At 37.3% G+C, this 16,996-nt stretch overlaps 1 protein-coding gene and 1 pseudogene across 1 annotated transcript in view; both read left to right on the forward strand.

The window, feature by feature from the left end:
- The window catches only part of Zfp980 (zinc finger protein 980), a 33,741-nt gene that overhangs the window by 12,660 nt on the left and 4,085 nt on the right, over positions 1 to 16,996 (forward strand). Inside the window, exons 3-4 of the mRNA NM_001103158.2 lie at positions 12,795 to 12,879; positions 15,888 to 16,014. Coding sequence (NP_001096628.2) covers positions 12,805 to 12,879; positions 15,888 to 16,014 — 202 coding nt within the window. The 5' untranslated portion in view covers positions 12,795 to 12,804. The remainder of the gene's footprint in view (positions 1 to 12,794; positions 12,880 to 15,887; positions 16,015 to 16,996) is intronic.
- Gm13239 (predicted gene 13239) lies at positions 6,499 to 7,086 on the forward strand (annotated as a pseudogene).

Below are 16,996 nucleotides of genomic sequence, written 5' to 3' on the forward strand. Positions count from 1 at the left end.
CCCTCCTCCTCACCTCCTTCTGGCTTTCCCCCAAATCAACCATAGGGGTCATTGGCTTCCATCCATTGGCTAAGTGCTAGAATCTGCATCTGACTCAGCTGTTTGTTGGACCTCTTAGAGGGCAGCCATGCTAGCCTCCTGTCTACAAGCACAACACAGTATGAGTAACAGTGTCACTGCTCTTTGCCTCCCCTGGATATGGATCCTAATTTGGGTTTGTCCATGGACCTCCTTTCTCTCATGTGCTTCTCCAGTTTTGTCCCTGGAGATCCTTCAAACAGGAACAATTGCAACTCCATCACTCCACTTGAAGCTGGACAGCACTTTATCCAAAGTCTCTCCCTTTGAGTCCTGGGAGTCTCTCACCTCCTAGGTCTTTGGAACATGTGAGATGGACCTCCATAGCCTACTTGCTGAGGCTGTCTATTTCCATTTTTTTCTACTGTTCCTCAGGGCTTCAGTCCTCCCCCTATCCCTCATAATGTCTGATCGTGTTTCCCCTTCCCTTCTCTGTCCCTACTCCCACTCAGGTCCCTCCCTCCTTCTTCACCCATGACTGCTTTCTTCTCTCTCCCAAGTGGGATTGAGACATCCTCACTTGGAACCTTGAACTTATTAACCCTCTTTCATCATTTACATTTTATTATATACTTTTTTTGGCTGATATCCGTTTATTAGTGTGTACATACTATGCATGTCCTTTCTGGGTTTGAGTTACCTCACTCAGGATGGAATTTCCTAGTTCAATCCATTTTCCTCCAAACCTCCTGATGTCATTGTTCTTAATAGATGAATAATATTCCATTGTGTAAATGAACCATATTTCAGTATTGATTCTTCCATTGTGGGGCATATGGGTTGTTTCCAGCTCCTGGCTATCACAAATAAGGCCACTCTGAACATAGTGAAACACTAGCCCCTGTGTCATGGTGGGGCATCTTTTGTGTATATGCCCAAGAGTGGTGTAGCTGGGTTTTCAGGTATATCTATTTCCAATTTTCTTAGGAATCTCCAGATTGATTTCCAGAATGGTTGACCAGTTTGCAATTCCACAAGCAATGGAGGAGTGGTCCTCTTTCTCCACATCCTGGCCAGCATGTGCTGTCACCTGAGTTTTTGATCTTAGCCATTCTGATTGGTGGAAGGTGGAATCTCAGTGTTGCTTTGATTTATATTTTTCTGATCACTAAAGACTTTGAACATTTCTTTTGAAGTTTCTCAGCCTTCCACAGTTGCTTCATTGTGAATTCTCTGTTTAGGTATTGTACTGGCTAGTTTTGTGTCAACTTGACACAGCTGGAGTTATCACAGAGAAAGGAGCTTCAGTTGAGGAAATGCCTCCATGAGATCCAACTGTAAGGCATTTTCTCAATTAGTGATCAAGGGGGAAAGGCCCTTGTGGGTGGGACCATCTCAGGGCTGGTAGTCTTGGTTCTATAAGAAAGCAGGCTGAGCAAGCCAGGGGAGGCAAGCCAGTACAGAACATCCCTCCATGGCCTCTGCATCAGCTCCTGCTCCCTGACCTGCTTGAGTTCCAGTCCTGACTTCCTTTGGTGATGAACAGCAGTATGGAAGTGTAAGCCAAATAAACCCTTTCCTCCCCAACTTGCTTCTTGGTCATGATGTTTGTGCAGGAATAGAAACCCTGACTAAGACAGGTATCTACCCCATTTTTTGATTAGGTTGTTTGGTTTCTTGGTGTTTAGGTTCTTGAGTCCTGTACATATTTTGGATATTAGCCTTCTATCAAGTGTGGGGATACAGAAGATTTTTTTCCCAATTTGTAGGTTGCCACTTTGTCCTATTTACTATGTCCTTTGCCTTACAAAACTATCTAGTTTCATGAGGTCCCATTTTTCCATTCCTGATCATAGAGCCTGAGGCATTAGAATTCTTTCTAGGAAATTTTTTCACTGTGACATTAAGTTTGAGACTCTTTTTCTACTTTATCTTCTATTTTATTGATTCTATCTTGTTTTATGTTAAGGTCCTTGATCCACCTGGACTTGTGCTTTGTGCACGTTTATACAAATGTATCTATTTTCAGTTTTCCACATACAGACTGTCAGTTAGACCAACATCAGGTATGGAAGATTTTTTCTTTTATCCATTATATATTTTTGGCTTCTTTGTCAAAGATCAATTGTCTGTAAGTTTGTGGTTTAATTACTAGGCCTTCAATTGTATTCCATTGATCAATCTGTCTGTCTCTGTATCAGTACATGTAGTTTTTATCACTATTGCTCTGAAGTAACCTGTAACGTTTACAAAAAGAAATGAAGTCCACTGTTTTGTAAACATAGCAGCTCCTATGTAGTTTGCTTGGGTGTGCTTTCTGGTTGCTAAATCTAGATATAGAGGCTAGTTTTAAGTGAGAAATTACCTTTCTGTTTTTCAGTTCCTTCACAGACTAAGTTTGGCTGTCCTGGAAATATCTCTCTGGATAGATCTTGTACACTTAGGTGTGTCTTGCTCTGTCTCCTGAATCCTGGAGTTAAAGATGTGTCCCATGATACCTGGACCTAACATTTTCCTCATTAGAATTTGATCTGTTCCAGGCTTTTCTTGGACTTTGAAAACTGCCTTCATTTTCAAACTCAAACCAGAATCTTAAGTGGGTCAAATTTTGTCTGAGATCATCACTCTCTCACTTCCTGGTACTCCTTTATTCCTCACACCATGAGCCTTATTTTTAAACCATGCCTTTCCCTTTACTGACTCATTAGTGTAGCTACCTCTGTAATTTTAGGTACTTCGAGCCCCTTATACAAATCATATTGCATGTTTATATTTTGGATAGTTGAGAAATGTTGGGCAGTGAGTGCAGGGAATTTAAAGGGAATCCCATGTCCCACCAGAGCTCCAGTGCTCTGGGCAAGTGGACAGCACTCTCTATGAGGCCCAGGTGGGTGTCTGGCCGTGGGAAGCTATGGATCTCCAGTCATTAGGGGTAGAGAGGGAGCAGTTTGTGGTGCATCACACAGGAGTCAGACAAAAATCATACCTTGTTTTGTGTGTAGAAAGAATTAGTCTGTGTTTCTTTTCATGAACAGCAAGTGCCCTTTACCCCTGAGTCATCTCTCTAGCCCAGAGGTTTACATTTCTGCTACAGTTTTTTTTTTAAGATTTATTTATTCATTATATGTTCGTACACTTTAGCTGTCTTCAGACACTCCAGAAGAGGGAGTCAGATCTCGTTACGGATGGTTGTGAGCCACCATGTGGTTGCTGGGTTTTGAACTCTAGACCTTTGGAAGAGCAGTCGGGTGCTCTTACCCACTGAGCCATCTCACCAGCCCTTCTGCTACAATTTTATGATAGAACCTGAATATAACCCTGAGTTCTATTTTTTGTTTAAAAATGAAGGAAGAGTCAGAAATGATAGTAATCTGTGCCACCCATAATCATGTTAGATGAATGAGCTCAAATAAAAAGATAAGAATAGTGATCAAGTCAAAGAATCATAAATGGTTCTGATCCTTGCAGTCTATAATCATGTTAGATGAGTGAGCTCAAATAATAAATCAAAGAATATTTCTGGAGTCAAAAGATTCAGACTTTAAGTTGGACAGTCATAGATTTATGAGCAATAATGTATCCATAATTAATGACAAATTAGTATAATTCTTATACAACTTAAAACGTTCCTTTCCATTATAAAAAAACACTCTACATTATCATTGTGTTGTCACATAACCCATTTATTTACAAATATACTTCTAACTATTCTGAAGGTAAACCTGTGTGGAATTTATGAAATTATTATCTGTTTTGATTTTGTCATGTATTAGAAAATGGCACATGATATTAATGCTATGAAATGTTTTGTTTTGTTTTGTTTTGTTTTGTTTTGTTTTGTTTTGTTTTTTTTCTGAGACAGGGTTTTCTGTGTAGCCCTGGCTGTCCTGTAACTCACTCTGTAGAACAGGCTGGCCTCCAACTCAGAAATCCGCATGCCTCTGCCTCCTGAGTGTTGGGATTAAAGGTGCGAGCCACCACAACCGGCTTAATTTTTCTATTTATTTTACTAAATATCCTCAAATTAATTGTTCAATACATATTTCAATTCTTCATGAAAATATGCTTATGGAATTGGATCACAAGGTATTTTATTCTATGTCTTGCTTCTAATGGTGGTTTTATACTCTGATTTTACAGTTTTTATCTGCTTAGATACAAAGAAAATTATTTCTTTTAAGTAATCCTTGAATTTTTACTCCCTACTCTATTTCTTTGGTCTAGAAAGGATACAGCATTGTATATAGGCCTTAGGATCTCAACTGAGCATTTTAGACTAGAGTCTAGCTGTTGACACCCAACTGCATACAGGATAGATACAGGGTCCACATTTGATCAAAGCTGACAGTTGTAGATTTTTTTAGTCACCATCATTTATAATCTGAGATGTGATACTGTGATCAATATTGTTATTAAAAACTGTTCTTAAAGATATATATAAAGTGTTCTTAAAGATATTCCTGCATCCAGACCTCACATGTATACTTTATTATGTCTCAGTATTTGCTGACTGTGAGGCCATTATGTCACCTACTCGTTCCTAAAACAAGAAGACACAATATACACTATGATGATTTTAGATGATATCATTTCTTAAAATGGCCTCATAATTCTTATGACCTAACATATATTCTGTTCTTGATTAGCTTCCAGAATATGACATGATTTGTTTTCCTCTGAAAGGGAACCTTAAATCCAATCATAATATGTTTTTCTATATTTTCGTCTGATGCTTTCCTAAAGCACTATGATCAAGGAAAGTAATAGAAGAAAAAGACCACTTTGGGTAATGCTTCCAGAGGATAACTATCCACCATGGTAACGAGGCCTGACAGCAAATAACCATGTTTTTGAAATAGACAGCTGAGAGATCACATCCTCACCTCCAGTCACTAAGGAGGAAAAGAGAACTAAGGTGGCTTTGGTCTACTGTTTTTCTCAGAGCCTACCACCAGTTTCATTCTTTATTCAGTAAGGTTCCACAGCTAAATTTTTTAAAACATTGTGACCAACTGGGGTTCCAACTTCAAAAGGGAGACATACTCATTCAGAACTATATCGGCAGTCTTCTAACATTCTTTCACATTTTAGCCAGTTTTGATATCAACATAGTAAATATAACTTTAATTTCTCGTTTGGGTTTCCTGTTTGGTTTGTTTTTTGGTTTGTTTGTTTGTGAGACAGAATCTCACTCTGCAGACTTAACTCTCATGTATCCTGATATAGATCCAGGAATGGCTTCTAGTTCACATGAATTTGCCTGCCTGAGCACCCACAGTGCTAAGATGAAAGACCTTCCCCCACTGTATTATGCTTGAATCAAACATTTATCTTTTAATATTTCTGCTAACATGCAACAAGAATTTTGTTCATTTGTGTCATCTAGGACTTACTTGATTGAGCTAGCTCCTTCAGCTTCCATTGGAACATTGATGTTTGTCTTCTGCATGCTCTATCTTTGTGAATTGGCCCTCCATTGAGTTACCATCCGGCTTAGAGTTCATTTCTCATTTCATTCAGATTGAGGATTCCTTAGATGTTTATATGTCTGGATGCAATATCAACATCCTGCATTATCAAAATTATTTCCTTAGCCACTTGCAGGGGTTCTCTTGTATTTCATTCAGTTAGTTCCTGTCCTCTTTGAGTTCCTGTGCTTGTTTCCTCTTTATGTCCGTTGACCTCATTGAATGGTGTTCAAATTGTACTTTTTGTTCTGTCTCTTGAGTTTGTTTCATCATTCTTCTTGTCATGAGCAATGGTATTGCATTTTTGATTTGGGGTAGGTAAGTTCTATCACCATTGTCAAATTGTTTTTGTTCCAGCCTCTCAGTTTCCTTTTGCTGTGTGGCATTAGGTCAGTTGGCAGGGATATCCATATGAGATGTTATGTTTAATCATTGAAAATCTGAGATGGTGGACAGGAACTTGGTTACAGCTTCTTACTAAGTCCAGTTCTGTTCTATGCAGGTAGCAAACATGCATTGTTGTAGAGCAGGCCTTGAACATCCTGGCAGCTATTTGGAAGTCTGCTTGAGCCTGAGTGGGAAGAATAGGTCTGGGTGTGCTGTGTAAAATTGGTTTGGTGAATTTCCTAGTCTGCGCAGAGTTAGAGATGAAACATAACCTCAAGCACAGACATTTTGGGTTGTGCTTGTAGAGTCTCTTTGCCCTCAAAGTCTTGAGGGACTTAAAAAAGAATCTCTCCTGAGGAACGTCGAGGATCCTCAAGCTCTGCCTCTGTCTCCAGAGTGTAGCGAATCAAATCCTGAGTCTCTATGCGCAGTTTTGTATTCATTACCAGGATTCCTTATCAAACTTTGTTCATATGTGCATGCTGTGTATGAATTAATTTTGTGTTAGATGGCGTACAGTGAAATTCTGAAAATATAAAAAACACTTCATGGGAAAGCGAGAGCCAAAAGGGCACTGGGCAACTCTGTTCTTTGCAGAGGAAAATCAACTAAATGTGGGCAAAAAGATCCTAAGAAGCTGAGAGGCAAAATGTCCTCATATGCATTCTTTTTGCAAACCTTTTGGGTGTAGCACAAGAAGAAGCACCTGGATGCTTCTTCAACTTTTCAGAGTTCTCTATGAAGTGCTCAGAGAGGTGGGAGACCATGACTGCTAAAGAAAAGGGGAAATTTGAAGATATGGGGAAGGCTGACAAGGCTCGTTATGAAAGAGAAATGAAAACCTACATCTCCCCCAAGGGGAGACCAAAAAGAAGTTCAAGGACCCCAAAGAACCCAACAGGCCTCCTTCAGCCTTCTTCTTGTTCCATTCTGAGTACTGCCTCAAAATCAAAGGTGAGTATCCTGGCTTATCCATTTGTGATGTTGCAAAGAGATGTGGAACAACACTGCAGTGTGTGACAAGCAGCCGTACAAGAAGAAGGCTGCCAAACTGAAGAAGTGTGAGAAGGATATTGCTGCCTACAGAGCTAAAGGAAAACCTGATGCAGTGAAAATGGGGGTGGTCAAGGCTGAAAAGAGCAAGAAAAAGAAGGAAGAGGAAGATGAGGAGGATGAAGAGGAAGATGAGGTGGAGGAGGAGGAGGAAGAGGAAGAAGAGTTAGATGAAGAAGAAGATGATGATGAATAAGTTGGTTTTAGCAGTTTTATTTTCTTGTCTATAAAGCATTTAACCCCCTGTACACAACTCACTCCTTTTAAGGAAAAAAATTGAAATGTAAGGCTGTGTAAGATTTGTTTTTAAACGGTACAGTGTCTTTTTTTGTATAGTTAATACACTACCGAATGTGTCTTTAGATAGCCCTGTCCTGGTGGTATTTTCAATAGCCACTAACCTTGCCTGGTACAGTCTGGGGGTTGTAAATTGACATGGAAATTTAAAGCATTTTATGGTTGGTGCACAGCACGTATTAGTTATATATGGGTTCAGTAGTTTGGGTTTTTTTTTCTTTTGGTTTTATTTTTGTGTTTAATTTTTTTTTTATCTTCAGTTGTGTCTGATGCAGTTTATACAAAGATAACTGTTGTTCTGTTAACTGATTACCACTCTGTAATTAAAAAAAACTTGCGGCTGTTTTGTTGACATTCTGAATGCTTTTAAGTAAATACATTTTTTTTTATTAGTATTGTTGTCCTTTTCATAGGTCTGAAAGTTTTCTTCCCGAGGGGCAGTCTTTTGCTTTTGCCCATTTTGGGTCACATGGATTATTACAGTGTGTATCTTTTCATCTAGTTAGCTGGAAGAAAGCTTTGGTCCACAGACCCTGCTATTGTGGTAGGGGTAACATTTTCATCCATAGTTGAAGAATCTCCTAAATCGTCACCAGTTGGATAAGAGATATTATATAACCTACTTGGCAAAGCAAGGAGTGGTCAATTCTGTCACACCGTGGGATTATTAGAATCAAGCAATCTGAAAGTTTGTCCTTGAACACTAATAGAAAAGTATGTTCTAATCCTTACGGGAGCACTCTCCTTTAACTGCCATTACTATGTATATTTTGCAGTTTCCCCTACTAAAGAAGACCTGAGAATTTATCCTCAAAAAATACAAGCTTAAAATACAAGAGTTTAAATACAAGACTGTCGTACTATTTGTTGACCTTAGTCGCAGCGAAGGCTATCACAAGAATGCTGGCTGTAATGCCTTTGCCCATCTATCTAAATACAGATTGCTCAGGAAACTTGACTGTTTAAAGGTGTTTTTAATTAGTTGAGTCAGCTTTTAAAATTATGCCACATTTAATATGAAGGGTACATTTTCCTATATTGTGGTTTGTCCCTTTATAAATCAGATATAAGGGAAGAGGATAAACTTTGCATAATAGTAGCAGTGGCCCAATCCAATTGCTTTTTCTTTATAAAATCCAAACTCATTAATTAATCATGTTTAATCTGCAACATTTTGGCAGTTTGTGGGTTGTTTTTTGAGATTATCATTCTCTTAAAGTGTCAGTGTTTTAAAATAGCGTTCTTGTAATTTTATGTGCTTTTGTGATGGAGTGCTTTTATATAATTCTGACTTGGGTTGTTTACATTTGCATTTGTTAATGTAATTTGAGGAGGAATACTGAACATGAGTCCTGGATGATACTAATAAACTAATAATTACAGAGGTTTAAAAAAAGGAACATTTCAAGGAAGCTATGGTGTTTTTCTTAATGTGTGTCCTTTTAGAAGTTGTTAGACTCCTTTCATTGTTGTTCCATGATTAATTCAGAAACTGAGCAGGGTAAAATATTATCACCATTAACTTAAAGATTCTCTATGCCTCTGAGATTTGAGTGATCTCTGATTAGAAGTGGGTCTCATGATATCCAACCTAAAATGCTACCTAAATATCAGTCTTAATTGTATCACTCTTAGGAAAGTGTTTCTAGTATTCTCAATCTTTTCTTTTTATCTACTGAGAACAGTACTATGTTAGAAATTCAGGTCCTTTCTGAAGATTGTCAATCATATGTGTGTGTGTGTGTGTGTGTGTGTATTTACAGTGATTCAGGATTTTAAATCATAAATTCTTCAATGTCAAAGAATTTGACAAGAACAAAGATTCTGCTTGTTTATTAATGCAATCATACCATCATTGAAAAGGTTAAATGAAATATCTTCCTTTTCTATTGTATCTGTTTTCTTTGTGTTTTTCAAATGTTTGTAGCTAGTTGTTTTCTTTCATGTTTTTTTTGTTGTTGTTTTCTTGTTCTTTTATGAATATGAGTGTTAGTCTGCATTCCTGTCTGTGAATCACACATGTGCAGGGTATGCAGAGTATGGAAGAAGGCATTGAATACTCTGGCATGAGAGCTGCCATTTGTGTGTTGTTATGAGACTCCAGTCACCTGGAAGAAAACACAGTGCTCCTAAACAGTAATCCTCACTCCATCCCCTGTAGGTAGATTAGAAATATATTAAGTTCAGTTGAGAAGACTGTGAACCTTTGTCTTGTTATGCTATCTGTTTGTTTTTGGACATTTTCTTCTTCCTGAACTGAAAACCAGGATTCACAAATAGTGCAGTTCATTACATACATATATGTTTCATTGAATCTGATTTGTAGTAGGGATTTTATAGTGAAGTTTTTAGAGGATGCTGAATGAAGTAATGATATTTCTGAGATTTTATTCCTTGGGATTTGTAATCTATAAGATGTTTCTTGCATTGTGGGTTTTATATTATATTTCACATTGTTCTCCATTCCTTATATATATATAGCTTTCCTGTGTTGTACTTGAGTTCTATTACATTCATTTATTCCACATAAGAATTTTCTTATTTCCTGTGCGCTCATAGAAAATTTATATCTACTTCTTTTGTGCATATTTTCATATATTTATTATCTAAGTTGGTTCTTGACTTTAAAACTTGTCTTAATTTACTACATTCACGTGTTCCTTAAACACAGTCAATATGAGTAGCCACTTTTTCAGAAAGTAACACTAGAGTTTGCAGGCATTTTCATTCAGGGCTTGAAAAATGTCATTCCCTACTCTACTGATTTTAATCAATGAATAAGCATTTATTAGTACTGTATGGCATCACAATGTAGCCCATTTTGGTGATAAGGAATAGGACAAGACAACTGGAATAAGATGCACATTGTTTCAGCACTTAGATGTGACACTATCTGGGTACATCTGGGAGTTGCAGAACCAAATTTATAGAGACATTCCTCAGGAACACTAGATGAGTGTTGGGAACAAAATAAAAAGGGGGGGCCCTGCGGAAGAATGGAAGGAAAAAGATGCCCACACCCCACCAGAGTTTCCCTATTCTCTGGTCAGTCAGGTGTAGGAGGACTGCTATCTACCCTATTCACTCATCCCTGGGTGGGTATTCCTCTATCCCACTCTTCAGGGGGTGGTCAAGGGGAAGGCCTACCTGGGGACCCCCCCCAGCTACTTTGCTAAAGCCAGCAGGGTTGTGGGAGAGAGGGAAAAGGGAAGAATTTCTCAACACTGTCCACAGTGCCCAGCGGAACTTTAAGGAGCAGAGACTCTATGGTTTAAGAGCTTTATTAGAGAAATGCAGGGGGAAAGAGAGAAGGGAGAAGGAGAGAGAGAGAGAGAGAGAGAGAGAGAGAGAGAGAGAGAGAGAGAGAGAGAGAGAGAGAGAGAGAGAGAGAGGAGGGGAGGGAGGAGAAGGATAGTAGAGGAGAGGAGAGAACAAAGATAGAGAGAGAAGACAAAGAGAAAGGGAAAAGAAGAGAGAAGTGAGAGGTTAGAGGACAAAGGAGTGAGAGAGAGCAAGGTGGGGGCTGAGCACACCTTTTTATGGTCTTCACTGTTGCTAGGTAACTGGGGAGGAGTTTAGCCTGAAGGACAGAAGCTTGGGCCATTGCTTACTTGACTACTGACCATGCTTCTCTTGTGGGGGCTGTGGGAGGTTGTGCCTTATGCAGGGGCCTGAGTTCCAGGAGCATGAGGGAACGCCTACTGTGTCATGTAGGTGAATTATGACCACCGGGGTTCAGACCTCAGCTCGACTGGAGACCAGCCTGCAATTCCCCACAGATGAGAAGGTTATGGCCTTGTCTGACCAATACATATAGCTATTTGACCTTTGTCTACTTTAAAAATATTTGATATAGCAAGTGATAGTAAGCCAGGCGGTGGTGGTGCATGCCTTTAATCCCAGCACTTGGGAGACAGAGGCAGGCGGATTTCTGAGTTCAAGGCCAGCCAGGTCTACAGAGTGAATTCCAGGATAGCCAGGGCTATACAGAGAAACCTTGTCTCCAAAACAACAACAACAAAAACAAAAAGCAAGTGATAGTAAATTAACTGGAAGGCTAAAAAGTGGACTTATGCCTATTCAGAAAAAGGTGTGTATTGGAGGAAATGTCAGTTTCAAGTTTTAAAGTAGAAGCTGTATTTTTTCTGGTGACTTCATGGAGGAAGCATGTAAAACCATGGGTGCACTGGTAGACATACACTGTCAGACAGACAGTTTGGTATTTCAGAACACAGGAAAAGCATGTAGGGAGAGCGATCGACTCCTTACGTCTAGCAGACAAGAGAGGTCTTTTATTAGTTTTTATGTTACAGCAGCATATCCAAGACCTTTTTAGACACTAAGGGGTCTTCTGATATCTCAGATTATTCTTTAGGAATGTATAAAACCAAGTGATATTTTCTTGTATTTTCAGTAGCTTATTAAGTGTATTATCAGATTGGAGTGTTCTCTTTAAATATTTGTAGTTCTTGAGTTGAAGAATTATGTTCCTTGTAATTTGAGAAAATGTACCTTCTCTGTATCCTTATTTGACACATTGAAAATATTCCAGGTCTTATTTGCTCTTTGTAAGCACTACTGTACTGTGAAAAGGTATTGTGGTGGCTTTGCACATCCTTGTCTCTCTTTAGAAAAAAGGAGTAGAATGATGACAGCTGTCTTTATCTTTTGTAGTGAGAGGTGTAGGATGTTGGCTATTATCTTCCTTAGACTGAGGAATATTCCTTTTGTTCTCAAAATACCCAGAGCTTTCACAGTGATCCCCTGTGATATTTTTCCCTAGGCTTTTTGTAACTATATCATGGTTATGAGCCCTCTCTCACTGTACATACATTGTGCTGTGACTTGTTTTGTTTGTGCCTGTTGAAATAGTCTTGCATCTCTGGCATGAAATTAAGTAGAGTTTCCTTTCTGCATCCACAGAAAAAGTCTTTGTTTAATGTACTTTGGTGCACTTTGTTACTTTTTTCATTGTACATATTTTATGGTCATTTTTTTGGGAATACAAATAAAGTCATTTTTTTGTGAGGAGTCTACAACATACCCCTTTTTCTGTTTTCTGCAATATACTTTATGCAATATTATTTTGGTGTTTTCTAAAGCAACTTGCGAATTCAGTGGTACATCTATTTAGTTCTTACGCAGTCTTTGAAGAAACACTTGGGACCCGAGTAGGCTTTTTTTTATTACATAGCCTAGTGTTATGACCTAGAAAGTTTACTTGTTTCTAAGAAATCATTATTTTCCTCATCAATTCTCATTAATTGGCATCCACTAGCCCTTTGTCTTTGACTCTAGTCCAGAAATATTAGTTTTCAGTAATAACCCTGAGTATCAGTACTTTACAGCAGGTATCCATGTGCTCTGTGTTTGTGCCTGATGACTCCTGAAATTAGAAATCATCCTCAGATTGTACTCATACTCTTTATCAGTCAAAATGTATCATGTCGGTAGAAACATTGGCAAGAGCCCTGGTATTACTTTGCTTTATTTGTTTTTTAATGTGGTTTAGCATTGTCTCTAATGGCATTTCATTTATTTCATTGTTCAATCCTTGATGTGAAATTTAAGAAGAACTTGAATGTTTGCTCCTCACCAAGAATCTGGGAGAAGAACAACTAAAAGAATGAGTGCTTCTCTGGAAAACACTGCACAGGTCAGTATCCTGTCTTCATTTCTTTTTTAAATCCCTTTTATATTCAAAACATTCAAAAGTTCTATCATATGTATGTGTAATATTACCTAGGAGGATTATTTTCTATGCTCTTCATTTTCCTTTGTGATGATGAAAATATAACAATTTGGTTTCTCATGTATACAATAGCTTTATATTTTCACTGGTATGTATACTATGAAGACATGTAATTCCCATAGAACTGTAGGTGTCAAAGAGCATCTATTGGAAGTGATGCCTCAAAAATATATTGATGACTATTTCCTATGTTTGATAAGGTTATATATATCCTTTTATATTAGTATGGAGGAAGTAAGGTTTCTTGTCACACATAAATTGCACTTCAGGGATATTCAGGTTTCCAGACACAAGGCTATGAATGTGGATATGGAAATATATAGAAACTCATATCAGTAAGCAACACATATCAGAGTAGAATTTGTAATAGAGTAAAATTATATGAGGCCCACTGTCTTGAATCCTAATAATAAGTGTATCAGCTCCCTAGAAGCACAGATGATGGAAGGGAATTATCTCTCATTTTGTCTTTGATGTGATTATTAGCTGATGCAGATTTCAGTATTCTGACAATTCTTTTTAACATTTTAAGTCATACAGTACTCATTGAAGTGTTGACACCTGAAATATGACTTGAGAGATACTATTCCCGAGATACATACTCAATGTAGACATGCTTATTTTCCTTTCATTTTTGTTTCAGTCTTTAGAAGTAGTGTAGGCCCTGTGGTTTTCACCTTTGTATTTTATCACATGAAATATATTTGTAACATTTATCTAAAGAGGATAGCCTTGGTACTGTGCATAATCCATCAATTTTCAAGCATAAATGAATATCCTTCCTATTTTCTGTCTCCTTTTTTTTAGAAGGAAGACAGTTTGATGTAGCCTATGTTATTCCTCTTCAGCCAAGCAATGCATTACATAGGGAAAGCTGAAGGGTTGTGGCAATGTTTCTATTTTTTTATTGCAATACTATTTTCTTTAGGTATATATGTGCTCATCTGAATATTTTTATGTGTATAGAATTACACATTATGCCCCTAAAACATTGAGTTCAGCGCCAAACCTTGGAGACTGAAGTCAGGCATAATAGTGAGCTGCAATATACTTTGAGAGAATTAAATTCGGTTTCTATGCAGAAACAGCAAGCACCTTTACATGTTAGTAATTTTTTTTTCATGCCCCAGGTTTACAATTTTAGGCTCATTTGTAAAATAGACAGTATATAACCTGTGTATTTTAGTTTTTGATAAACAAAGGAAGAAATAGAAATCATGCTTTTCTATGCAAGCTACAACTCTGATACACAAATGGTTAAATTCTGATGAAAAGAAAGTTAAGATTAGAAGATTAAAAATTTCAATTAAGATGATACCATGAGGAATAAATTATTAAATATTCATGGAGAGTTAGAATAATTCTTCATCAATTTGAAAACACAGTTTGAGCAAAGAAAATGATTGTAGTTCATTGGAATGCATTGCCACCTATGACATTTGCTTACACACCCATAACTAATCATTCTTCAGTGAAAGGCCATATGGCAGTTATGAAATTGTTATGTTGTGTATTGCTCATGCCAACTTACATAAAATGTTCAGGAATTTTAATGCTCACAAATACTGGTTTTCTTACTTTATGGTTTTGGAAATGTTTTCCTAAAATATCTTCCCAAAGCATTGGTTCTGTGTTATACAGAACGTTCAATGCTCTGATATTGCAGTTTTATGTTTTTTAACACCAAAACTCTGACATTCAATCCATCCATTAATTCTGCATTTCATATTCTACCTGTTTGCTCTAGAGAGGATGTAGCATTTTGCATAGGCATCAGATTGTCAAATAAATATATTATAATACCGTCATGGAAGACACAGCTGCACACAGGACTCAGCTCGTGTCCATATTTGAGAAAGATGGACACTGTAAAATTTTAAAGCATATTTTTTCTCATTATAATTGATGATTTATGATTCTTTTTTATATCAGTCCATATTTCATAAATATTCATTATTGCATCTTGACATCAAATGTACATCTTATATGTGTTTACTGTTTTTGAGATGGTTATATCATGCATTCTCAGAGAAATAGAAATCTAAACAAGTCTGAGTATTTTAGAGTGTATCTGTTAATAAAGTTAAACTTTATTTTTCTTCAGTATATGTTGGTTACATGTGCCTGAATGTATGCATTTGTGGTATGTATTTCTCCTGCCTGTAGTGTTAAGTAGAGATCATTGGATTTTAAAGAACTGGATTTAACAATCCATTGTGTAGTGCCATGTTGGTGCTGGGAAACAAATTTCATAATAGAGGCCTTGAAAAGATATTATACAATCCAAACTGCACACAAAACTTTTGTAAATGGTGATGGTGGCAAATCTTTTTTTTTTTAAAGATTTACTTATTTATTTTATGTATTTGAGTACACTGTAGCTGTACAGGTGGTTGTTAACCATCATGTGGTTGCTGGGAATTAAAATCAGGACCTCTGCTTGCTCCAGCTCTGCTCCCTCTGGCCCAAGAATTTCTTTATTCTTATACATAAGTACACTGTAGCTGTCTTCAGACACCAGAAGAGGGTGTCAGATATCATTACAGATGGTTGTGAGCCACCATGTGGCTGCTGGTATTTACACTCAGGACCTTCTGAAGAGCTCTTAACTGTTGAGCCATCACTCTAGCCCAATGGTGGCAAATCTTTCATTTGCTGCTTAAGGTCTCAGTAAATCAAAGAAAATTGGTTAAGACAAGAGCCTTTCTGAATGTAAGCATTATAGTAAATCATTGTATAGGTTGTCTATGGAAGAGCAGCAATTCATGTCTTGAAACACAACTCCATAAACTTTAAGAAAATATCATTCAATATTCTTGCCTCATTTATATCACGAGGTGTATCTTAATTAGTTCTCTTTAACATAATAAATCATTCTTGTCTAGTAACACCTAGGTAGTTTTTCATTACAGTGTCTATTAACCTTCAAGGACGTGTTTTTGGACTTCTCATCGGAGGAATGGGAATGTCTCAATTTTGCTCAGAGGACATTGTACATGGATGTGATGTTGGAGAATTACAACAATCTGTTGTTTGTGGGTAAGAATGTACTTTTTGTTGAATTACGGATACTTTTTTAAAATTTTCCTAATTTGTATAAACTCTCTGAAATACTTAGAGACCTCAAATGAGGGAAATAATTCTTAAATTCATAACTTTTCCTTTACATTTCTCTGATTACTTTGGAAAGGTAACCAGTGCTATATTCTCTGAGATCTCTCTTCCCCACTTATCTAGCTTCAGTCAAGACTTTTAATTTGAAAAAAATTTAAACATTCAGAATAAGGAATTGTATTTCTGTACATATAATAATTGGAGTATTTCTTCTTACCATTGCTTTAAAAGTCTCTTATTTATGATTTTAGAAAGTGGACAAGATTCAAGTGGACACAGTGCCGTTGGTTTGGAGGGTTTTTTATTAAGTGTTTGACATTTGGTCTCTGTTTTTTTCTGGGGCAACCTGATCTTTATCCTATATTTTGGATGTTGAAACAAAACTATTTAATGATTTCTCATGACAGTTTCAGTTACATCATAAATTTATACCTGACCAAAGCTATACAATGTCACTCTAAATCCAATTGTAATTTTAAAATTAGAGCTATATTGTTCAGAGATCTACTTTCTGACATTTCACTACAGATCAATCACTTAGAAGTTCTAGATTCTGCAAAGTAGAATATTCTTTTTTTTCTTTTCTAAATTGGTTATTTTAATTATTATATTTCAAATGATATAGCACTTTCCAGTTCCCCCTCCACAAACCCCTTATTCTATCCCCCCTACCCCATGCTTCTATGAGGGTACTTCCCCCACCCACCCACATCTGCTTCACTGCTCTAGGTTTCTTCTCTGCTGGGGCATTGAGGCTTCATAGGTCTAAGTGCCTCTCTTCCAATTGATGAAAGTTAAGACAGTGCTCTTTTACCTAAACAGCTGGAGTCATTGGTCCCTCCATGTGTGTACTCTGGTTGGTGGTTTAGTCCTTGGGAGCTCTGGGGTATCTGGTTTGTTGATGTTT

This window comes from Mus musculus, chromosome 4, assembly GCF_000001635.26.
Source record: "Mus musculus strain C57BL/6J chromosome 4, GRCm38.p6 C57BL/6J".
NCBI lineage: Eukaryota > Metazoa > Chordata > Mammalia > Rodentia > Muridae > Mus > Mus musculus.